Here is a 25,696-nt window from a genome sequence, read left to right on the forward strand (position 1 = left end):
GGATCCAGGATTCCTTTTGACTCTGATGCTGGATGCATCTTGCTTGAGCTCAGGCACATTTGAAATCAATGAGTGTTTTTGCTGTGGGGGATATCGTCAAAGAAAAATACCCAAGCATTCTTTCTGAGCCTCTTTAGCTTGTTCAGTTGTCATTCCATCCACCACAGCTTAAGGAAATGTGAAAACCAACTAGATGTTTCAGGAATTGCAGTTATGACTGTAATGATTCACTACATTAGTGATGGAAGAAGAGCTGACTGTTGGAAAATCAAATTCTGCTAATGATGAGAAGGTGAGCCACTCAGCTTGCTCAATTTTCCATTGTGATACCCATGATGTAGTGCATGGGTGCTCATGCAGAAAAGTGGATATCATAGGAAAGTGATCACTTCCAAATAAGTTCTCAGTTTTCCACTTGAAGAGTGGGAAAAGGAAAAGTGAGCAGTTAAGACTGGCAGTGAATGTTTGGGTTGGCATGTGTAAGACGGTGTTGCTTCCTGAGTTTAGGAAGGAGAGATTATTACTGTTGAGTATATGCTCAACAATTTTTCCTCTGATATTTAAGCACTACCCCACAGAGTGTCGTGTCCACTTAAATCCCACCTTAAAAATAAGGGGGATGGTAACTGCAATATGATATAATCAAAATCATCTTGAGAGATTGCCTCAGAAAGAGTATGCAGCATTCTGTTAATGGAGTTCCGACTGAGTCGGACAGGAACTGCTTCTATATCCATATTGAATGAGACATGCTGGAGGGGGGAGGGATATGGTTTCCCACAAGGATGGCAACTCCTCTGTGTGACAAGTCCATTCTCCCTGCCCTATCCTTACAAATACTGGTAGTATTTTGGGTTATACTTGTTCAGGAGGGCCTTGATGTCATGAATGTTTTTGTGGAATCCATTATAATTCCATTGTAGGAATGCATTCACTATTTCTTTTTGGTATCATCTGGCTTCCTGTGCTGAGTAATTCTGCACAGGAAGGCCAGAAAAAATCCAATAGTTCTGGATTTTTTTTTCTTCTCCAGAGAATTGAAGACAGCCAGTATCTATTTCTTCTTCATCAAGAAAAATATCCAAAACATTCTAATATGCTACTCCCTCTACGACACTAGGTACATGAATTATTTTACATCTTCTTCACAAAGAACAGAGGTATCCATGCCATCTGAAGATGACCAGTCTATTAGAGGGTCTTGAGGCATTTCTTTGACCCTCTACAGTGCACATTCCATTATATTTTTGATTAGTAGATTTTCATGTAGCAAAACCATCTTTGACATGTCTTCAGGAGTTCATACTGATCGGTCTCCTTCGTTTGCTCAAAAGGAGATGGCAAGCAAGTCATATCGTTCAGGAATGTTCCAATTGTGAGAAGCTAAGATCGACATATGACTATCGATGCCTATTGACACCTTTTTACAGCTGCCTTCTCAGCATAAGAGGGTTTACTAGATATTGCTGCCACTTTTGTGATATATTGCCTCTTCATCTCCCAGTGATGCATTGCTCCGTTTTATTTTTTGGATCTTCTCATCCTTCCACCTTTAGCATGCTCGGGAGTAAGCTGGATGATCCTTCACAATTAGGACATTTTGGAGTTTTGCTCTTACAATATTTTGTTTTCATGGGTCTTTACTGCTGCACTGGGCACAGAAGGCAGAACCATGACAGGCAGTCTGAGAATGACCATACTTCTGATATTTAAAGCAGTGCAAAAGCTTTGGGATGTAGAGCCTTACTATGCAGTTGCAATAGCTCACTTTGACAGATGATTGGTAGTTTTGGTGTGTTGAATGTAAGGATGATGTTCCTTGTTCCAACCAGAACATCATCCTTACACTCATCACCATATGCCATGAGAAAAATCAACCTTCTATGCTTTCTAACCAAGTCCTACTTGATTTTCAGAGATAGCCAGTGAGTTCTCTCCCTGCTATCATGGGCTGTAAAATCTCATTTGTGTTTATAACATGTACATGTTTCTATCATACCTCCTCTCTTTCGTGAGAGGCATGCCTATGTCTTTCACCCACATGAGATACCCCTACTTCCCCTTAAAAAAAAAAATTACATAAACAAAAAAATCTGACCAAAATAAAAGATACATACCACCCAACATTCATGGTCTTAAGCCAAACATAAATGGCATACCACCACATACAGACATCTAAATCCAACCATTATTTTTAATAGATCAAGTTCTGCAGAGTGGTATTAAGTACCTCAACTAACAGCTTCAATCATACAGTACACTAGCTCAAATCTGATATTCCATGTCAGAAAACAGCAAATCTAGACTACTCTCCAAATTCTGATAATCAGATCTTTTTCATTATTTATCCATAATGATTATCTACAATCCAAATACCCAAACAGTGGGTTGGGATTGTAGATAATCCAAATATCCACTTCTTCCCTTCTCCAATTCCACCGATTAAGCTTGAAGAAATGCTGAAACTCTCTGCCTTCTCAACACTCTTCTTACTTGGTTCTGATAAATACTGCAGATGTCAGCTCTCCTGTTAGTAATTCTGACCATAACCTCATTCAGGTCTCCTTTCCTGCAAAGTACCTTTCACATAGCTAACTCATAATAACTCAAACCAACTGAAAAAAGCTTAGACAAGTTCCTTAGCAAAGAGAATTGAACTTAAAGGTCATTCTTCTGGCAGTCTAGCATTATGGAAATAGAAACATAACAAGGTAATACCATGAGTAGACATAAATACAAAATTAATGACGGAAAATCTCACGTAAAAAGATTTTTTTAATAGTATAATTTTCGCCTTAATTCAGTACCTTAAACCTGAACAGTCTGGACTTGCAGAACATGCCATCTTAACCAGACAGAGTTAATTGGAAAAAGACAAGAATCCTTCACAAAAGTCGGTTCCTCATAGAACAGCTTTATAAAGAAATGTGAAACTTTACTCCACTCTCCTAACTTAAACAGATCTGATGGTTTATGTCTATCCCCTTTATGGGATATAGTACTTTACAAATCAGCTAATCTTTCCTAACTTTTTATTGTATATATAGGTTTTTTTTTTGTTAGGAAATTTTATTGACCTTTTTAGTTATCTTACACTAGCTACTTAGGTGGCACTTTTTGGAATTGTCAGTTATTGTTTAATTTGAGCTTAACATGTACTGAAGATGCCTGTGACACACAGGCGAAAATTATACTATTAAAAAAATCTTTTTACATGAGATTTTCCATCATTAATTTTGTATTTATAACAAGGTAAGCAGGCCATATTTAACTTTATAAAAATATAACTAATGCTATGTTCAGTTGTATTCTCTGACAGGTTTGTCTGTTTCAAGATTTAAAAATAAAAATAAATAAAAAATTCTAAAGAGGCTGGTCTCATGAAGATGCCACCTCTATATGAGACTAGCCAACTCATTACTTCAAAAGGCATAATAACACTTACTCATGACCATAATGCTATTTGATTGTAAAGATGTAGGTTTGAATCCCATCCAGGTCATGAATAACCATTATTGTGCCTTTGAAGTGATGAGTTGGCTGGTCATATGAAAGTGGCTTCTTCTACATAGTCTCTATTGTTATACATCAAAATCAAAGAATGAGCTACGAAAGTTTGTATGTAGTTACATGTATTCATGTTCACTTTTCCAAACTACTTCCTCAATCATTCATCCTTCTTGAAAGGTATATCTATGCTATGCTATGATTCTTCTTATAGCAGACATTTACTATCTATATCATTCTCAAGTACTTATCTGTCAACTCAACAAAGCACTTAGAACTTTTCACATTTTTCTTCGAATCTCAAAATTTTTCTATAGCTGAACTTCATCTTGCAAGTTCTATTACAAAAAAATGTAATTTGTCTTTGCTTTTTATGTAAGACAAGGACTACATCAAAACTGACTGTTAGGTAACAGTTTTTCACCCAAAATTTGCTATGACATGATATATGCTGACTGAGGAATTAGTCCTCATCATCAAACAATAAAAAGAATAGTAGATTGCAAGTATCAGATACTCTAGCCTTAGACCACCTGTAATGTAGCTGCATAAGAATGAAAACAAAAAATGAATTATACCCAACACAAGACAAAAGTTCCTTTGGTGAATATACACCTGAACAATTTAAACTGCACTATCACAAAAACACAATATAATCCTCAAGTTAATTTATGAACATTTATGTTTTAAACTTATATTGGTTACTGTAACATTTATTTTAATGAATTAAAACAGAAATATAGTTTAACCTTAAAATATAAATGTTCATAACAATGTTAACATTTGCTAGAGAAATATTAATAAACTTCAAAATTTATTAAAGATTTTATTAAAATTTCTCTAGCATAATGTTAGCATTCTTCTTCTCTTCAAGGATTAGGAATTGCCTGTTCCAGCTTCACTGTTCTTTCCATCTTGCAGTTAGTCTCTCTCTCTCTCTCTTTCCCTTTGGCCTATAACTACCCACCTCATTTGGTAGTTGATATCTTTCCATTCTAAATAGATGTTCTATTTCTCTCTATATTCCTTTATCTTTTCAAGATCAATATATTGAAATTCCACCATAAATAGTGGATATTAAAAGTTGGAAAATTGAGGAAGTATTACAGACTTTTTTATATTAATTCTAACCTAAATATATATTGATGTTTTTTTTTTTAAATAATATATCTTAGTATTATATTTATGTACGCACCGCAAGTTCACTTATAATGAACTTAACTCTCTGACATGGGAATTCAGTAGTATTGAATATATTGTTTTTTTTTGCTCTCTTAGGTTTCTGTCAAATTTCTGATGAGAACCAACAGTGCAAAATAGTTGTAAGGCCAGTGAAAGCTAATCAGTGCACTAGTAAAAAGGTGAATATGCCTGGGCAAAGTTCATGTGTTAAGTAGTGCAAGCCAAGACAATTTTCCGATGCTGTAGGTTATATTCCCAAACTCTCTCGCAAAGTTTTGAAACTTCTCAAAATCTGATTGCATTTGACTATAAAACCATGACAGATCTTTAATATCCTCATTATGTTTTTTGACAGTTTCTGAGATGCTACCATGTCACATAACATCACTGGCCCTGTCCATCTGACAACATTTCAGAGACAATCAGAATTCAGAAACCCACTAATGTAATTATATGGTAGACTTAAGGGTTTTATTATTAAGTGTTTTGTCCACGCGGTTAGCCTAGTGGCTTTGCGCTTCGCAACCATATGCCTGGGGAAGGAGTGTCCTAGGTTCAATTCCCGTCAACGACGTGAGGAGCTCAAGGATCTTCTTCAGCCATAGCCAAGTTAGCCAGTCTTGGATGTGGACAGCAGGATTTTTTCCGCTAGTTTATCTGGCGTTTTTCATCCCGCAAGCAGGCAAACTGGTCCGAGGATACACACTGATTACAGTCAGGAATACTGACCCAGCCATAGGACTGATTCGTCAGCCTATGCCGGTTCCGGAGCATGGATAAAAATTTGGGGGGACTAGATGGTACCGTGAACTCCCGTATAAAGGGGGAATGCTGTATCATCACACGGAATTTATTTATTTATTTATTAAGTGTTTTTATGATACTGAATGTTTTCAGTGTTTGTTTATAATTGCAGAGAAGAAACTGATGTTTTCCATAAGTGATTCAAGACATAAGTGTTATAGAAGTGAAAACATGTGAAAAGGATCATATATAATTAAAAAAAAAAAAGAATGATTTGGTACCACTTATAAAATACATGAATTTTTTAATAAACTGAAAAACACACTAATCTATAAGCAGTTAACTTAATTGCTTCAACACTGATAGTTATGAAGAGTAAATATCAACCATAGTATTATAAAATTATAATTCCATAAAATTATGGAAACAACTATCATGTTATAGTAAAACTTCAGTTTAATATAAACCAAAAGAATCACTCGATGTTTCGACCTTCATATTAAGTGTGTATACTCCATCATCTGGAGTATACACATATTATGAGCTACATTACAATTTACATGGTATGCTAAAGTAACATTAATTTGATTAATTAAACTACTAGCCTGAACTCTGGTGAAAAAAAAAAAAATCCTTACTACATTAAAGTTAGAGTCCTGTTATTATTATTTCTTTGGTTACAATTCCTTAAAAGATATTAAGCTAGCCTACATATACCATCTAATACAGGATATGTCAAAATTATATTAACACTTATATGGAATGAACATTTAAATTTTCTTTTCTTTTTTTTCTCAGATAATTTTACAATGAATGTTTTTTTAATAATGGTGATTTTCCCCCCTTTCACTGCAGTTTTAGTGGCCATTACTAATAAAATAATGGTGGCATAAAAATCCCAATAATTTGGATGGCACATACTCAGCCCACTTAAGTTCCTCAAGATTTCCAGCAACCCTTACTTTAGGACTAAGCAATAATTTCAGCTCTTATTGGCCACCAACCATATTGTTTTGTTCCAATTTATGTGTACATATGAGTAATTATGTAAAAGCATGTTGCTCTCTAGCTTAATATAGCTCTTAAGGAATTGTAACCAAATAAATAATAATAATAACAGGAATTATCTTTGATGTAGTAAGGTCCCATTCCCCACAACAGAGGACAGGTGAAACTTTGGTCAGTTGACCATCATCAAATTACTGACATGTACCCTCAAGGGATGTACAGGACATGATAGTACTACATGAAAAATTTACATCATTACTAACTTCCTATCTATAATTTTCCTCCAAATCAGTCTGTCACTTGTCAAGACTCCAATATTATCATTATCAGATCTTATATTTCTATCGTCTAAGGCACATTGTACCATTTCAATCCACCTATATCTTGGTCTTCCTCTGAGTCGTTTTCCAAGCAACCTGGCAGAGAACACTTGTTTTCCTAATCTTTCCTCGCCCATTCTGTTTGAGTGACCATACCACCTGAGATTAGCTCTGCTAATGCATTCCTGGATGCCGACAATGTAAAGTTCTTTCCTAATATCCTTGTTTTTAATATGATATTGCCATTGATGCCATCTGTTCACGCCTCTAATCTTTCTCAGGACTCTCACATCTATAGTCTCTGGTCAAGTGTTTTACTTCTGCAACAGTTCTCAGATACATAAGTTAAAACTGGTTTGAACACCGTCTTGTATACAGCAAATTTAGCGTTCCAACTAATTTCTCTCTTATTCCACATGAATTTATTCAATTGACTGCCTACCATACCAGCTTTGTTGATTCTGTTATCTATTTCCATATTTAATTTACCATCTTCAGTAAAAATCGTGCCTAAGTAGCTGAAATGTTTTACTTATTCCACAGGTTCTCCGTTCACAACACAGATGACATTTTCAACAATTCTACCTATTTTCATTGTCTTTGTCTTTTTAATGCTGACCTTCATACCATATCTATTATAACATCTATTCAATTTAATCAGAGAATCTTGCAGACTTGTAGCGGATTTATTTAGAAGTATAACATCGTCTGCATAAAGCAAAGAGCTGACATTAACATCTCCAATTCTAATATCATGTTTAATACCACTTTCCTTCATAATGTGATCCATATACATAATGAATAACAGAGGGGATAATGTACATCCTTGTCTCACACCAGATTTAACATTAAACCATCTTCCTGTACTTCCTTCAATTCTAACTGCTGACTTACAACTCAAATAAAGACTAAGTATTGCTTGATATAATGCCTCATTGACACCATATAACTGTAGCGTATTGAATAGCTTCTCTCTTGGCACCTTGTCACATGCTTTTTCCAGATCAACAAAACTTAAATACAGATCTTTGTTATATTCCCATGCTTTGTCAACTATTTGTCGTAAAGTGAAGATCTGATCCTGACTGTCTCTATTTGGCCTGAATCCAGCTTGTTCTTCCACAATTCTTCTCAACCGTTTCTCAAGTATGCTTGCATAGATCTTGCCAGGAACACAGTAGGGAAATACCTCTGTAATTCTCACATTCAGTTTTATTTCCCTTTCTATATATGGGTACTATTAGAGCTCAACTCCAATCATCGGGTATTCATCCCTCTGTCCAGGCTTTCTGAACTATGCAGTGCAGCCACTGAAAGACTTTTATACCACCATATTTCAGCATTTCTGGTCAAATATCATCTACTCCTGCTGACTTTCCACATTTCAAGCCTTTGATGGCTTGTCAGGTGTTGTGGTTAAGTTGTTGGAGAAGCTTGTGAGAACTAGGATCCAGAGTTGGGTTGACAACAATGATATAATCTTTGATGGACAGCATGGATTTGCTAAAGGGAGGTCATGTTTTAGTAATCTACTTACTTATTACAATAAAGTGACTGCTTCCTTGGACAGAGGAGTAGGATACACAGTAATATACTTGGATTTCGCAAAAGCTTTTGATAGAGTACCTCATGACAAGTTGAAAGTCAAACTAGAGCAGATGGGGTTGGATATTAGATTAGTGCATTGGATTGGAGACTGGCTATCTGATAGGTATCAACAAGTTGTGTATGGGAGTGCGATATCCAGGAAAAGGAAAGTCACTAGTGGAGTGCCTCAGGGATCTCTTTTAGGGCCATTACTATTTAACTTGTATATTAATGATATTGGCAAAGATCTGGATGGAGATATTCAGTTGTTTGCAGATGATGCAAAGTTGGGACGAACCATAAAGAGTAGTGAAGATGTTGTGGCCTTGCAAGAAGACTTGAATAAATTGAGTGATTGGGCACGGAAATGGGGATATGAGTTCAATGTTTCAAAATGTAAGGTTTCAAAATTTGGAAAACAAAGATGGGATGCAGAATTTATGACTGGTGAAAATATATTGTTGGAGGTAGAGGATATAACAGATCTGGGGGTGATAGTGGATAAGGATCTAAAATTTAGGGGACACATCGCGAAAATTGTGAAGACAACACAAAGACTTCTGGGAATGATGCGGAGGACACTGACGTGTAGAAGTAGGGAGATTCTTGTTCCATTGTATAAGGCTTTGATTAGGCCACACATGGACTATTGTGCCCAGATTTGGTCACCGGGTTTTCAGAAGGATGAAGAGATGTTGGAAAGGATTCAAAGGCGACTGACTAAGGTAGTTTCTGACCTCTGGAATGTTGAGTATGAGGAAAGATTGAGAAGATGTAATTTGTAGAGTCTGGTGGAGAGAAGGAAGAGGGGAGATATGATAGAGGCCTACAAGTTGGTAAGGGGTTGTTATAAGATCAATGGTGGAGAAGTTCTACAGAGAATAGTGGGAGATCAGGGGAGAACCAGAGGTCATCCCTGGAAACTGTATAAAGAGGATGTGAGTAGGGGAGTGAGAAGCAAGTTTTTTTCGTGCATAGTTGTGAATGATTGGAATGCTTTGCCTGAGATTGTGGTGTCTGCAAGGAGTTTGAGTATGTTTAAGACACGGTATGATGAGATGTGTGTGTGATAAAAGGACCTCCCAGATGAGTCTTTGACTCCATGAGGTCTTGGGTAATAATAATAATAAAGTATGGATACGTATTCCTGACTGTATGCCTGTTGTGTGTTTTTTACCACCGTGCTATCACTGCTTGTTTCATTTAACAATTTTTCAAAGTAATTACTCCATACTTCAAGGATATCTTTTTCTCCTGTTTGTTGACTAAATTAATGTAACTTTAGCATACGATGTAGAATGTAACGTAGCTTGTTGCTTTGTATATATGTGTATATTCCAGATGATGATCATAATGTGAAGGTCATCATCTTGAGTCAAGTGATTATTATGGTTTATATTATAATAAATTTAGTTTAATCCTTTATCCAAGTGTAAGCAAACAAAGTTTGCACTGAATGGATGGTATAGGTTGCCAAAGGTTGTGATGAGTCCAGGAGTCTGAATGAGTTTAGGGAGAAGTACAATAAGTATTGTGTGAATAATGGATTTCCCACAATGAGTCTTTTGACTCGATAAAGATGGCTGTATAATAATAATAATAGTGACTGACTGTCAAATGTAGTGCATCCTCCCTTTGAGGTTTATATACTAGAAAATTAATGAAGACCACAAACTGTAACTAGCACCAACACCCTGAAAAATCTGAAACTTGAAGAGCTACCAAAGCAAGATGAGGACAGCAACTCATCTACAGTCAAAGAAACACACTAAAATTCTTCAAGTAACTCCTTAAGCAGGTAACTTCATAAAACTTTGTAACTTTTTTTGTTGTTGTTGTTGTTGATTTGTTTTTCAATTACTCACTCAATGATTCTTTTCTTTTTCTTTTTTTTGCTTCAAAAGGTGATAAATGTTTATGTGTGCTATATCACATCATTAAATTCACTGCTATCTATATCATTCTCCTAGCTCAAAGCAAAGAAGTTTTAAGATTTAGATTTCCTGTGTATTGTGCCAAATAAGTAGGGATCTAACATATGAAATTCTCACCAGTTATGTCATTATAAATCAAGTTCCCCATTTTAACTATCAAAGAAATATGTGGGGGTTAAACTAATATGTTTCCTCATATATGAGTACATACCAGAAAATGATTTGTGGCTTTATCTCCCTTCTATGATGTAGTTGGTAATTCAATATAAGAAAATTCTTGATGGAATAAGTTGGAAGAACTCACTTCAGTCCTTAGTGATATTACAACCACAAAATCAAACCTCAAAACTGATTAGTTTAACTACCACAAATTTCTCTGAAGTTAAAATTGGGAATCTGATCCTTAGCTGGCTTTACTGTGAACACTTTCTGAAGTTGAGAATACCTTTGCATGTTCTTATATGTATATCATTCATACATATAAAAACATGCAAAGGTACATTCATATGAATATACTCATATATATATATATATATATATATATATGAGAAAACATCAAATATGTTCCCATGGTCAAAAATTACATTCACTGCAGTTTTTGCACACAGCAGATATTTCTGTAATTGGGATTACTAAACAAGGAAATAACTTCAAATAATGTAAGTTTCATATATAGTGAGAGTATTTGTTACCATAACAACTGAAAACCTGGAGACATTTTTGACATTTGCCTAATTCTGCAATTAACGTCATCCAAGAACATGCAATATTGATCATAGCTACCAAATTTGTATTGAAATGCATCAAGACAGGAAAGAATTATTATTATTCACACTGCTTTACTAATAAAAACAGTCAAATAAGCAAAAAATAAAGTAATAAATTATTACTATTATTATAATGGTGTTTCCATGGTGTCAGAAGATGCATCATGAGAGACCCTACATTGACACACCAACCAACAATAGCTATCATACTTCTCTTAAAACTCATTAAAAGATGAAGCACTAACAACCACCTCTCTTATTAACACATTCCACACATTCACCACCCTTCAAGCCAAAAATGTAGTCCTAACACCCTTCTTTAACCACACTTCTACACAATTTCCAGGGATGACCCCCTCGTTCTCTCCATTCCTGCACTGCACAAAAAAAAAAAGTCATCAGTATCAATCCTATAAAACCTCTTTAATAACTTTTATGTTTATATCATACCTCCTTTCTCATGCCTATCGGCTAGTCCAGATGTAGCCTTATTAATGCCTTATAATGTACAATAACTTCCCTATACCTACTTGTCAGTGCATTCTTCAACAACCATGTGATTCAATGTGCTATTTTGGCCACCTTTGCAATATGCCCTCTAAACTTTATGCTCTGTCCACAATAACCACAAATTCAGCTAAATCAGCTAACGCCTTTTTATTCCCGTATATAGGGAGTAGGTGAGGCTGTTTTAGCCCTATCTAACTTTTGGAGACTGAGTGGGCAGTTCGATCTCCACTTGTACCCAATCAGAGATAGCTGGCCCAAGGCTATCATTAATTAAGCGGCAGGTGGTGAAGAGAGACGGCTCAACATGTACCGCCACCTCGTGCTCCCTAACACTCGTATTTTTAATGTCTGAAATAATGTGGGTTCTACGTTCGATTTTCTTGAGTTTACGGGACGAAAAACCAGAGTTTCCGGGAGAAAAAACCCGCTCGCTTGTGCCAGAGATCAACTAACTCGGGAACTGGTCGAAAAAAGGCTTAGAAAAATATTTCTTCTACTGGCCGACTAGATTCAAAACCAAGAAGTCTTCCTTAGTGCGGTCAAGTGCTGTGGTGTGCAAACGCCACATCCGCTGAGCTACACAGGCTCTTAACTTCTTGCAGTTCAATTCCGTTGATATAGTACATAGTATGTGATCCCATCCTATCAAAGTGCAGCACCTTACACATAGTCAATTAAACTGACTGCCATTTACTTTTGTCCATACTGCCAGCATATTTAACCCTTTAACTGCTGAGAACGTATTATTACGAGCTCGGAAATACATGCCTGCTTTGCTGAACCCGTATATATACGTTTGGCATGCCTCCTATATTCAGACAATTTTTTAGTATGGAAAGAATTGTCATAAGATATTCAAACTTCGCAGGTAGGTTCCTCCATCTATTGTCAACCAATTGAAGTTTATTTGACTTTGGTTTCTGTGCTTGTATCACATCTGAAGAGAAAATTTTGAACTGGTGCAACTAATCATATGCAGCATGATGCATAAACCACATGACTGCAGGGATTTCCGGAATGTCACAATATGGCATCTACCAGTAAATATCTTATGTTATCTTGCTGATGATCAATTTGATCATCAGCAAGATGATGATCAAATTGATGAATTGTTAACAACAAATGAGTCAAAGAAGAACTGTCCAAGTTAAGTGAATTGTGTACTTCAGATGAAGAAGATCCTGGTGATGTAAGTGTTACAAGCAAGCAAGATAGTGACAAAAGTTTTTGAAACGAACGTGCATAAGCGAATGCATACCGAAGATGTACTGTTCAAGTGGCACGATGATGCATTTACTCCAAATGTACATGAATTTGATAGCAGTAATTCAGGAATAATCACAGGTAATATCACTGATGATTCTTCAGTTTTAGATATTTTTGAACAATTTTTTACCATAAAACTAATGACAACAATGGCTGACGAATTTTCACTATATAATTTAAGGAAATTACAACGTACTAGGATATACATTAAAATAAATTTTTAATATATTTCAATATTTCGGCAACGTCACATTGCCATTTTCAAGAACTTAAGTACAAGACACGTGCATGCAGGCACAACAAAACAGTAAGTGAGGAAAGTAGGAAGCTATTATTTCTCCTAAAGTCCTGATTGTGCCCTCTAGCGGACAATGTTGGTATTCTTGGGCGATTGGGGCTGAAGATCTTCTGATGCAGGTTTCCCAAATTTGAGGAAGTCTGATGCAGCCAAATTTGTTGAGGTTTGCATCATTTCTTAGGGCTGAAGCTGATTCCATGAAAAGCCTTTCATATCTGTATTTGCTATGGTGTATTATCCTGGCTTTCTTCCACCGTATTCTATGGCAGGTATCCAGTGCATGGTCAGCAAGACCAGAGTGGCTGTATTGGTGAAAACAGATGTAGTCCTTGTGTTCTGAAATTCTGATATTTGCTGTCCTGCCTGTTTGGCCAAAGTAGGACAGCTTACAGCTGCAAGGGACCTGGTATACACCAGGTAGGTCTGCAGGGGGGGGGAGGTTGGTCTTTAGTAAAGCGGATAAGGGATGCCAATTTTTTTATATGGTCTGTAACAAGAAGTTATGTTTTTTTAAGATTTTTGTGATTTTTTCCGAGGTGCCTCGGATGGAGGGTATGGTGATGGATTTAGAGTAATCCTTGTTGTGAGGGGGGGGGTTGTGGTTTACTGGTTTCAATATTTTTTGGATTTTTTTTGGGGGGGAGGGGTAGCCATTGGCTGAGAAAGTGTTGAGAATGTGGTTTAGTTCTGTGGTTAGGGCATTGTCATTCGAGCAGATAAGTTTAGCCCTGTTGTGTAGTGTCTTAATGACTCCATATTGTTGTGAGGGGAGGAAGGGGGGTTGTTGGTGAATGTATCTGCCTGTATGGGTGGGTTTTCTATATACTGAGAAAACCAAGGTTCCATCAGGCTGGCGGGTGACTAGTGTGTCTAAGAAAGGAATGCAGTTGTTTTTTTCCTCTTCCAGGGTGAATTTGATTCTGGAGTGTTGGTTGTTTAAGTGTGTTAAGAAGGAGAGGAGTGCATCGGAGCCACGTGGCCAAATAGCAAATACATCATCTACATAGCGAAGCCAAACGGTTGGTTTTTGTGGGGCAGAGTTTAAGGCTTTCTCTTCAAATCTCCATATAAAAGTTGGCCAAGGGTGGGGAGAGTGGAGAAACCATGGCTGTCCCCTCTATTTGTTTGTAGAATTTTCCTTGCCAAACAAAATAGCCTGAGTTCATTGTGAACTGAAATAGGGCTGTGATATCAGGAGGAAATTTAGCTTGGATTAGCTCTAAGGATTCTTTGAGTGGGACATTTGTGAATAAGGAGGAGACATCAAAACTGACCATTATGTCAGTGTGTTTGAGTGGAAGGTTTTCTATGCTGGCTTTGAAGTGGGCTGAGTATTTTTATGTATGAAGGTGTTTTGCCAGTATAGTGTGAGAGCTTTGGCCAAATGTTTAGCTAGTTTGTATGTGGGGGAATCAATGCCATCCACTATGGGACGTAATGGCACATTTTCCTTGTGAATTTTTGGGAGTCCATAAATACGGGGGGGGGGGGGGGGAGTTGGAGTTGTATGGTTTTAATTTGTTAGTGATTTCCACAAGCCAAGAAGTGACCTTCTTAAGAAGCCTGTGGAGTTTTCTAATTTGTGAGTTGGTGGGAAAAAAGAATAGCTGACGAAACAAACAAGTTTCATACCTTCACCATAAATAATAGACCATCTACACCATCTTCACGACTAAAGCAGTGGAAAAACACCACTCCTCAAGAACTTTACATTTTTCTAGCTATTACACTGCTAATGACAAGGTTAAAAAAACTTTAAATTTCTGAATATTGGTCTACAGATCCTCTCCTCTCAACCCTCCCAGTTTTCTGATTTGATGGCCAGGGCCATATTTTTGTTGTTACTTGGATTATTGCATTTTAGTGATAATGAAAATCAACCTGAAGGAGACAGATTATATAAGTTGAAATCTGTAATTGAAAGTCTAAGAAAGAGTTTCAGTGAAATATTTTACCCCTTTCAAAATTTGTGTATAGATGAAAGTCTTGTTCTTTTCAAGAGGTAGATTATCATTTGCCCAGTACATTCCTTCAAAAAGAAGTCGATTCAGAATAAAACTATTTCTCATCTGTGACTGTGAAACAGGTTTCATCACATATTTCATAGTGTACACTGGGAAGGACATAGACATCTTCCCTGAGCGTGACCTTGGTGTGTCGGGTGCAGTTGTGAAAACACTTATGATGAAATATTTACATAGGGGTCACACACCATGGATCGACAACTGGTATTCCAGCCCTCTACTTTTCGACTGGTTGCATAAAAACAAGAACAATGCATGTGGTACAGTCAGGAAAAATGGAAAGGGAATGTCTAAATTTTCATAGAAACTAAATGAGGGACAAATAGAAGCAAAACATACATGGATCGACAACTGGTATTCCAGCCCTCTACTTTTCGACTAGTTGCATAAAAACAAGACCAATGCATGTGGTACAGTCAGGAAAAATGGAAAGGGAATGCCTAAATTTTCATAGAAACTAAATGAGGGACAAATAGAAGCAAAACATACAGACAATATTCTTGCAATAAAGTGGCTTGACAGGAGAGAAGTTTCTATGCTGACAATATTACATGAAAATTATGTTACACAGATGGACAAAAAAGATCGACAGACAGGAGAGAATATTGTGAAACATGCATGGTGGATTACAATATCAATATGGGTGCGGTAGACAGGACAGATACGATGGTTACTTTTGTTGAGTGCATGAGAAAAACTACGAAGTGGTACAAAAAACTATTTTTCCACCTTCTGGATATGACCATACTAAATTCCCACTGTCTCTATAATGTAAAATTTGGAAAAAACACAAAGTTAGCAGACTACCAACTCATGCTTATCAGGGAAATAATTCAAAAGTACCATATCCCCAGAACAACAGGGAGGTTGAAAGGACATCCATCACCTGGAGATCAACCACTGCATCTCAAAGAAAGGCATTTCCTTTCTCTTGTACTGAGAAGAAGAAGAAGAATGCAGCTTGAGTTTGTTATGTCTGTTCCAATACCACTCTTGAGCAGAAGGGTCGTGCAAGCCGGTATATGTGTACCAATGTGACGTTGGACTCTGTGTACAGCCCTGTTTTGAAAAATATCATTGCATGCTAAATTTTTAGGATTTTCATACCCTAGCATTTGGTAGGCTTAGTAATAACTGTGTTGTAAATAATAATGTTCTTTATATATTTTGATTAATTTCTACATAAATTGATGTATGCAATTTGCATAATAAGTGGACACCCCTTGATTATGTAAATTTTATAAAACACTATTATTGCCATTTTTGTGAGTGAACAAGTGTATATCAAGAATGTATGATGCTGTCCGGACTTCTTACTTCAGTAAGAATTTTAACTGATTTTATTTATAAATTTTTTTTGCAAAATTAATTCAGCACGTGGGACAATGTCAGTAGAATATAAAATCAGCAGTTAAAGGGTTAAATCATCCTGCAAGAAATCTACATCATCTTCACTGACTATCACTCTTCCGAATTTTGCATCATCAGGAAACAAGTGGATATTTCCTGTCAAATTATTTCCAATATTATAGAAGTACAAAATAAACAACCGGGGACCAAGTACTGAGCCAGAGGTACTCTGATATTGAAATGACAAGAAAAAATAAAAATGACTCATCAACCAGTTTTAACATAGAAAGGGTTCAAAATTTGCATTCTCAAATATCCATATGATATGACTTAGTATATGTCACACCAGCAGACTTTTGAAAAACTTATTCATAAAATGTCGATAGACATTTCACAATCATACTTGATAAAATGCAAAACAGTTGGCCCATCTGGGCAACGACCTGTGGGTTAACCACCTAGCTGGAAGAAATAAGGATGTTACTTGAAGAAAAATGATAGCAAAATATGAATCAACGAAGTGAAATGTAAACTTATTTAATGATGCTTACTGTAATATAAAATGCTATAAACATGTAACACAGTTGTTCAGTTTCTTACTTGAATGACTTCGCTAGGACACTTGCAAAACCAGATGAATTGGATGTAAAACTTGGATTTGAATGCTGCTCCTTGTCTCCTCCAATTGTAACGTCAGGTGGATTTTCAAGAATGGTTTCGTTGCGGAGTCGAGGTCGTAACATGGATGTAGTTTTATGATCGCAATCAGGGTCCTTCTCCCAAACATGATTACTAGGTGACATCTTAGAACTTTTGAAAACAGTCACATGATTACATTCAGAATTACACGACTTTATATCAACATAATTGAATTCACAAGATTTAAGAGAATTAGAACACGGTTCCTTGTTTCTAGAGCAACGTGCCGACCTAGCTTGTTTACCTAAGCCTATTTGCAGAAGACGATGTTTAGCAAGGTTTTGGTTTTTTCTCAGTATATATACTACACGCGATAAACATATAAGGCTAACAAAAAGTAACACAGCACCAAAGGGAAGAAAATACAAAATTAACATTAAGAAAATGCCACCGATACAAAATAATCGGCGGTAACCACGAAGCAACATTTTTACACTTCACACCATTTTACATAAAGCTTTTTGAAGGCTCCAACGCTGATCGCATCGCCCCCTCACAATAAAAACCAACTTATAAGAAAGGGCTATGAATACAACAAATTAAATTTGTTAGTCGTATATGAATGAAGTCAATTGAAATAGAATCGCATAAATGCTACTTGAAGTTCTGGAGGATATCATAAAAAAAAATGATACTGAAACTATAAACAGATGTGAAGGATGACGGAAGTATTAAAAGTTGTTAGCTCAGCCAGTAAAAATCAAATCAAATCTTCCTCTGAGCGTTTATCCCGCTTCTAATGGAGGGTCCGCATGTTACAATTGTGCGATATTTCTTAGTACAATCTCCCCACCCCCCCAACAACCGGCGTGTCGCTGGACTGCCTCTGGGGAGGGGGGGTGTTTTTTTTTTTTACTGTAGTAGCGTGTGTTCATAAGCCGGTTTGCCTGTTCTAAGGGACGAAAAACTCGAGTTCTCCGGGAAAAAAAACATCTACCTCCGTATGAGACAGGCTAACTCACCTTTAGTCGAAAGAGACCAGATAAAGGTTTCTCACGTCATGGACCGGAATCCAACCCATGTCTTTCAGACCAAAAGGCTTGGTCTAAACTGATTGAGCTATGAAGGCTCTAGTAAAAATCAAATAAAATAAAAAACCGAAATTAGATTAATTCAGCAAAAGATACAATTTAAGTGGTGCCAAATTTTCCTAAGATAAAATACGAAAAACGTATTGTCATCAGCGAATAAAACACAGATGGTCTGCCAGAGCAGAAACCTAATGACAGCCTAGGAGACATAGTTATGGAGACATAAAAAACGGCATGTCACAATTACGGGACCACCTTTCAAAACCCGTTAGTCATATGGGAAGACACAAGGCAGTTCCCCCCCCCCCAAGTAATTCTACAAACCATACCAACTCTGGAGAGCGATATGGACACTATTCGTAGATATATAAAGTGTAGAGGAAGAGAGATATAGTTCCGAATATTATACGACCATATCTCATTAACACGTTCATTGCCAATCACACGATATCGCGCGATGCGAGTTCTCACCAAACGGACGATCACGCGTTATCGCGTGGACGTCGCTAACTAAATAAAAAAATAAAAAAAATTTGGCCACCACACGAAATTCCAATTTTCAGCTTGGCAATGAAAGTGTTAAAAAAAGTCCACTTTGTTAATTTTAAGATAGGATTGATAGAAAAGTGAAATGGCATGAGGAAGAAAATATAATTAAATAAATTTTAGATAATGCATTTAGAGAATCTTCAGATAAAGAAAAAAACATCCGCTAACGCCTTTTTATTCCCGTATAGGGAGTAGGCGAGATCTTTTAGCCCTATCTAACTTTTGGAGACTGAGTGGGCAGTTCAATCTCCACTGGAACCCAATCAGAGATAGCTGGCCTAAGGCTGTCACTAATTAAGCGGCACGCAGTGAAGAGAATGGGGCTCAATAAGTGCCGCCATCTCGTGGTCCCTGACCCTAACACTCGTATTTTTAATGCCTGAAATAATGTGGGTTCAACATTCGATGTTCTTGAGTTCACGGGACGAAAAACCAGAGTTTCCTGGAGAAAAAACGTGCCAGAGATCGACTAACTTGGGAACCGGTCGGGAAAAAAAAGGCTTAGAAAAATTTCCTCTAGTCGCCGACTAGACTCGAAATTAAGTCTTCCTTCATGGGGTCAACGCCGAGGTGTGCAAACGCCACATCCACTGAGCTAAACAGGCTCGAAGATAATTAAAAAATAGAAATATGAAAGTAGGAGTAATAGTGCGCTTTCTAATCTTAAATGACTCTTATATTACCAACAAACAAGGGATCATAAATAAATAAACACACAGAAAATCACACACATAGAAAATCACACACACACAAAAAAAAAAAAAAAACTTTAACATCACCAAGAAGAATTTATATTACAAATAATTAAGGAAATACAAAGTATTCAAAAAAACTTACAAAAATCGTAAAATAAACAAAAAACCCACACAAATTAACCGCAAGATATCTACCACGTCCACACATATACACAAGCACATATCACATACAGAGAGTTCTTTCTTCTAGGAATTAAATTCAAAAATTAAAAACTTACAAGTAATAATTTTAATAGTTTAATAGATGTAAAATTTTCCTATTAATAAGGCATCTTCAGTATATTCACAACTGAACATAACTGAAATGAATTATTTAAAATTATTTAGAGTTATTTAGCTGATTTTTTTAAAAAAAAAACATCCCCATAGCATGAGTAGAAGAGCAAACGCCAACCAATACCTAATTTAAAATAATAAAATAAAAAATAATATAAAGCCATTTGTACCTTTCTGGAAATGAGCTTTGCATCCATAGTGCTAGGCTGCACGAAGAAAGCCATTCTCAGTTAGAATATATTCACAAACTAGAGGAACGATCTCCAAATCCTTCATTTGATCGATTCCCAAGTTAGATCTCGATAACGGGAAACCGGTTTTTTTTCTCCCTGAAACTCAAGTTTTTCGTCCTACATTTGCAATTGCCAATTTGGTAGAATAAATAGCATCATCAGGATTATTTGCCAGCTGATCAGGAAGCATCTCTAAGAGATACCATGAGGTTGAGTTACATTTACCAGATTATGCTCTGGTAAATGCTCACCCGTTTAACTGTTCTAAGTTCGTATGAGAAGATGATGGCTTGTTTGTTAATAATAGTATTTGTGTGTTCAGCAAAGCTCACACTTGCGCCGCTGTGTGAGAAGAAAATAAGCGGCTGAGTAACCCAACTCTGTAAACAAATCATGGCAAGAATTATATCACGAATCTATTAAGTAGAATGAATGGGAGTGTTTCACTATGCGAAATTTGATGACCTCCCAATTTTGATGAGAGGTCATAAATTTGTGGGATTTTTGCAATAAATTTTTAAAAGGTACTGCATAATGAATCCTAAAATAATAAGAAAAATGTGTTCCCGAATATGTTTAAATGTCTATTATTATTATTTAGAAGAGATTCATCGAGAGAGGTGACATATTAATACTACCACCTGCTATGCCGACTCTTGAAATCGTTCACCCGGAATGGACTCACCACCTATAAAGGTAAGCCATTCCAATCCCATTATTATTATTATTATTATTATTATTATTAGTAGTAGTAGTAGTAGTAGTAGTAGTAGTAGTAGTAGTAGTAGTAGTAGTAGTAGTAGTAGTATTGTTATTATTATTAAGATAGACCTTCAGGGAGTCAGGAACACAACAAGGAAGGCCATGTTATTTGAATTAGCTGTCATACCTGTTGAATTCTTTCATGCTACTTGCACACACAACATTTAGTGGGAATCTATTCCAATTACGCGCCACTCTATGAGAGAAAAATCTATCCACAACTCCCTTCTGGAAATGCATTCATTCTCTACTTCAAACGATGCCCTCGTGTCGTTTCCTAACATTCCATGATCAAAATGAGCAATTCCATTTACTGAAATTCTGTATGACCCTTTCAGAAGATTCTAACTCCCAATCATATTAACCCCCTCTTTCTCCTGTTTGCTAGTGTCTACAGCCTAGAAATTCTCAATCTATCTCCATAGTCAATACCACAATCCTGATATCATTTTTGTCACTCTCCTTTGCACTCTGAACTGTATCAGAACCACCATGCAAAGCAGGAACCAGACCTACTCAGAGTCGAGTCGAATCAAGGCCTTATAAAGAAGAAAAGTGAGAATCTTTCTTACATTTACATGACAAAGATTGTTTCAACATTTTTCTATCCCTTTTGTTAACACATTTATTCTAATTTTCCATGAATGATCTACGCATTCATTCTAATTTTCCATGAATGATTTCCCGTCCTCATTACACCTCCATAAAATGAAATTCACCACCATGATGAATCATGGACTCGATGGAGGCCTGCTAATAATAACAACAACAATAATCATTAACCCTCCAAGGAACACCATGGCATGTTGGTGGCGTCTGCGTGCATCATTTATGCTGAGAGCTATACTGACGGTAGCATAGCTACCAGGAGGGCCTCGCTCATAAGGTAACAGTGTTCCACCCGCCATTTTAATGGTGAAAAGCAAGAAATCCATACCTGATCAGTCGACGCCCAGATCATCAAGGACTGCTTTGTATGTTGGGGATCCTGGGCATCAGGTCGTGAGATATAAGATGCAGCTCTCCGTCTTGCTGGGCATGATGTTGTAAAGCGACTGGAAGAAACCAAACGTAATTCTTTGTAAAGTAGAAAACAAAGACATTTTTGAATGTTTTTACAGATCGACACCAGAAAAACGCCGTTTTAGAAAGCGTTTACACATGATTTGAAAACAATAATTTAGAGTTTTGCAATGACAGAACAAATACTTATGGACCAAAAGAATTTCATTTTCTACAATAAAATATTTGCTAAACTTGAGTTGCAAGAGTTACCTAATAAACCAACAGCAAATCGTGAGGAGGAAGCTGTATCGGACATCGGAATTCAAGTCAATGAGCATCAAGCTGACAACATACCTCAGAATGTTTTGGCTTAAGTGCAGTATAAAATGAAATGTTACTTATGGAAACATACTAACTCCATAAGCGACCATATAGGCCTACAACTACAAGCTTTACATAAATCTAAAATAAAACAGCTCCTCTTACACGTAACCGCTGTGATACTGCAAGAGCAAAAGCTGAAGGTGAAGCAAGGAGCACCACTAAAATTCGATTGGAACGAAGAGTCGACAGCCTTTGAGCTGATCTGAGCAACTTAATCAGTCATAAAGAAGAACGGCTGGAAAATAATTGCATGAAAAAAAAAAACTCATAATTCATATAGTTTGGCCAACAAAACAATTGCTGAAGTTACCAAAGGGATAAAGAAAATTTCTGATGCGACTGCACAGAAATTAAAACGTGAAGCAAGAATCAACCAATATATACCAAATATGCAATTTAGACTGTCACTTCTTTCAGTCACTCCAGAGAAATACAAATGCAAACAATCATTCATCAGAAAAGGAAGAAACACTCGAATTTTGGAAGACAATCTGGGATGATCTAGTTGAACATAATAGAGATGCCTCATGGATTAAGGAAATAGAATCAGAAATGAAAAAACACAAATGCAAAATATTTTTACTAAAAAAATGGTCAGTGCACATGGCAAACACGAACTACATGGATTTTGGCCAACGCATCTAATAATCTACATAGTTCAATGTTAGAAAAATTTAATTATTTGTTGCAGTCAGGCTCATTGGAAGACTAGTGATATATGGGCGTGCTTTTGTCTTCGTGAACGATAAGGATAAGAGTGCGGGCGCAAGTAACTAACGTCAAATAGCATGCCTACCAACTATGCTTAAGCTGCCTACTGCAATCGTAGCAAATTCCAAATACCATTACTTATCAGATAATCAGATTTATCCGAATGAACAAAAATGCAATTTCAGAATTCAAAAAGACAAAAAAAAGACTTATATACCTTAAACATGGCATGCTCAGACTATAAGGAAGCATTCGATTGTCTCCACAATCTTGGATCCTAAAATGACTATAAATATTTGGAATTAGCAAAAACATATTAAATGTATGTTTTTCTCATTTGAAATCACTAGGACTTCTCCATGTTGGTCGTAATACCGGGATTTCCATTGTTCATGGTGGCTATTGAAATCACTTATATACATCGACTATCTCTTGGCGGCACAAGTACTCTGTAGAATATACTCACCAAGCTGTGCATAGCTAGGTGAGTATATATAGTGTTGTCTGTAGAAGTTGATTGTAAGGTGCATTCTCGACGGTATTTCAATATGTATATGTAGATCCTTACTATGAGATCTATTTACCTAATTAAAGGTAACAAGATTTTTGACAAGTACTAGCATTTGGCACAGCTTATACTTTTTATCTTGATTTATCCAGATTGGAACATTTTCTACGTTCTTCTGGTCGGTCATTTTTACATATATTTGCAGCACAAATACTGCAGGAAGTGGACATTGCAATTTCCAGTTGTTAAAACGTAGAAAAGGCTACTCATGATAGTCATAAACGAGCGATGGACCATATCAGTTCAACAGTGTCGAACGTCTCACAGAGCAGACAGGAAATCGAATCATGGCTAAGTGATTGCCAAAAATCAAGTTGAAACGGAAACAAAAAGTAAAGGCCCAGTTTCAGAATCTCAATGAGGAGATTACACGGAAAGTGCTGGGGGAAGAATTGAAATCCGTTACGGAAAAATAACTGGAGAATATAAGCAACAGTTTGTGTGTAAAATCAAAAAAAGCAGTTGAACAAACAGTCTCAATGACAGAAATGCCAAAGGAGAACTGGGTGTCACAGGAGACATTCAAGATAATTCAAGAAAAAGGGGAGAGAGTGAGTTCTGCGGTAATTGAAGAACACTATAGAGCAAAATGAAATGAAATGAACAAGGCGGTTAGGAGAGAATCAGAATGGCTAGAGAAGATATCGATAAATTCTTTCGTGAATACAGAACAAGTTAACTATATATGATGATCAGAAACATCAAAAAGAAATGGAGTCTAAAACAAACAGTGATAAATAATGAAAAGTGATCAAATCTCGATAAACACAGAAGATAAAGGGGGGGGGATGCATCTTATTTTTAAGATGCATGTAGGCACAATAATCGAATTTGGGTATCGAAAAAAAAATGACGCACTAATCGGGCACGCATTAATCGAGAGATTGCTGTATTATCCCGAACATGGGGATCCCGGAGAATAAATATGTGAATTGTGAACCCCCTTTGTTGAACACAAAGAAACAATCCTTTCCCATGAAGAAACCCTTCAACTTATTCAATTATCATTGGACAAAGGATTGAAAAGTACTTTTAATTCTATGAGTAATTCGAAATTCTAGATAAGAATGAAAAATGAATATCCAAATTTAAATGAAATAGCAATGAGATTTCTTCTTTGTTTTCCTACCACATATCTCTGTCAAACTGCATTTTCTGCCATGAGTTTGCTTAAAACGAAACAGAGGAACCGCCTGCAACTTTCTGACGGTCTCCGTTCGACTATCATTTCATTTCATCCTAGAATTAATAAGCTAATGGAAAGAAAACAGTAACAAATGTCTCACTATCCTAACAAAAACTCAGTTCTAATAAAAGAAACTAAATTTAACTTTTTCAGTAACTTATAATTGCTGTGATAAAGTGCTGCTTTTCTAAATTCAAAATATGAATTAGTGTGGAACAAGAGTTTAGAAGTGAGAGATTCATACATTTTTATTTATTAAACTACATACTTTGCATACATGAAGAATTGACATGTGTATGTGATACTAAGTGTTTCACAGACAAGTTGACAGTACTGCTGCTTCCCTTACTCAGCTGACTTCTATTATTATTATTATTATTATTATTATTATTATTATTATTATTATTATTATTATTATTATTATTATTATTATTATTATTATTGTTGTTGTTGTTGTTGTTATTATTATTATTATTATTATTATTATTATTATTATTATTATTATTATTATTATTATTATTATTATTACGGGCGACTCCAGGGAGTCCTTAGACTCATCGAGGGAGCCCCTAATCATCATGTCCACACAACTGTACGATATTCTCACAGTATCTATCATACCTTGCCTTGAACTCACACACTGTCATAGCACCCACAACAGACTCTGGCAGCTTATTCCACTCATTTACCACTCTAAAAGTAAAGAACCCAGCTCTAACACCCTTGCTAACCACACTCTTGCCCAGCTTCCGTAAATGTCCCCTAGTTCTCCAACCACCAGTCCTGGTCTCAAAAATATCCTCTGAATTAATCCTATAGAATCCCTTTAGCAATTTGAATGTCTCAATCACATATTCCCTTTTTCGCCTAACAACTAATTTATGCAACCCACAAATTTTCAACCTGTTTCATAAGGTTCATTCCATAGACCTGCTATCATCTTGGTCACTCGCCTCTGAATCCCTTCCACCTCTTTCCCATCAAGAAGAAACCTAGGTGACCAAATCTTGGTGCAGTAGTCAAGATGACATCTTATGAAG

At 36.3% G+C, this 25,696-nt stretch overlaps 1 protein-coding gene across 2 annotated transcripts in view; it reads right to left on the reverse strand.

Moving 5' to 3' along the window:
* LOC150107633 (uncharacterized) overlaps positions 1–17,631 on the reverse strand; it is a 271,977-nt gene extending 254,346 nt beyond the window's left edge. For both annotated transcript variants that reach the window (XM_090391984.1, XM_090391983.1), the window contains exon 1: positions 17,098–17,631. In XM_090391984.1, coding sequence (XP_090248110.1) covers positions 17,098–17,624 — 527 coding nt within the window. In that variant the 5' untranslated portion in view covers positions 17,625–17,631. The remainder of the gene's footprint in view (positions 1–17,097) is intronic.
* Between the last annotated feature and the right edge of the window lie 8,065 nt (positions 17,632–25,696).

This window comes from Typopeltis vanoorti, chromosome 4 (assembly GCF_054136105.1).
Source record: "Typopeltis vanoorti isolate ZY-2024b chromosome 4, IOZ_Tvanoo_1.0, whole genome shotgun sequence".
NCBI classification, from domain to species: Eukaryota; Metazoa; Arthropoda; class Arachnida; order Uropygi; family Thelyphonidae; genus Typopeltis; species Typopeltis vanoorti.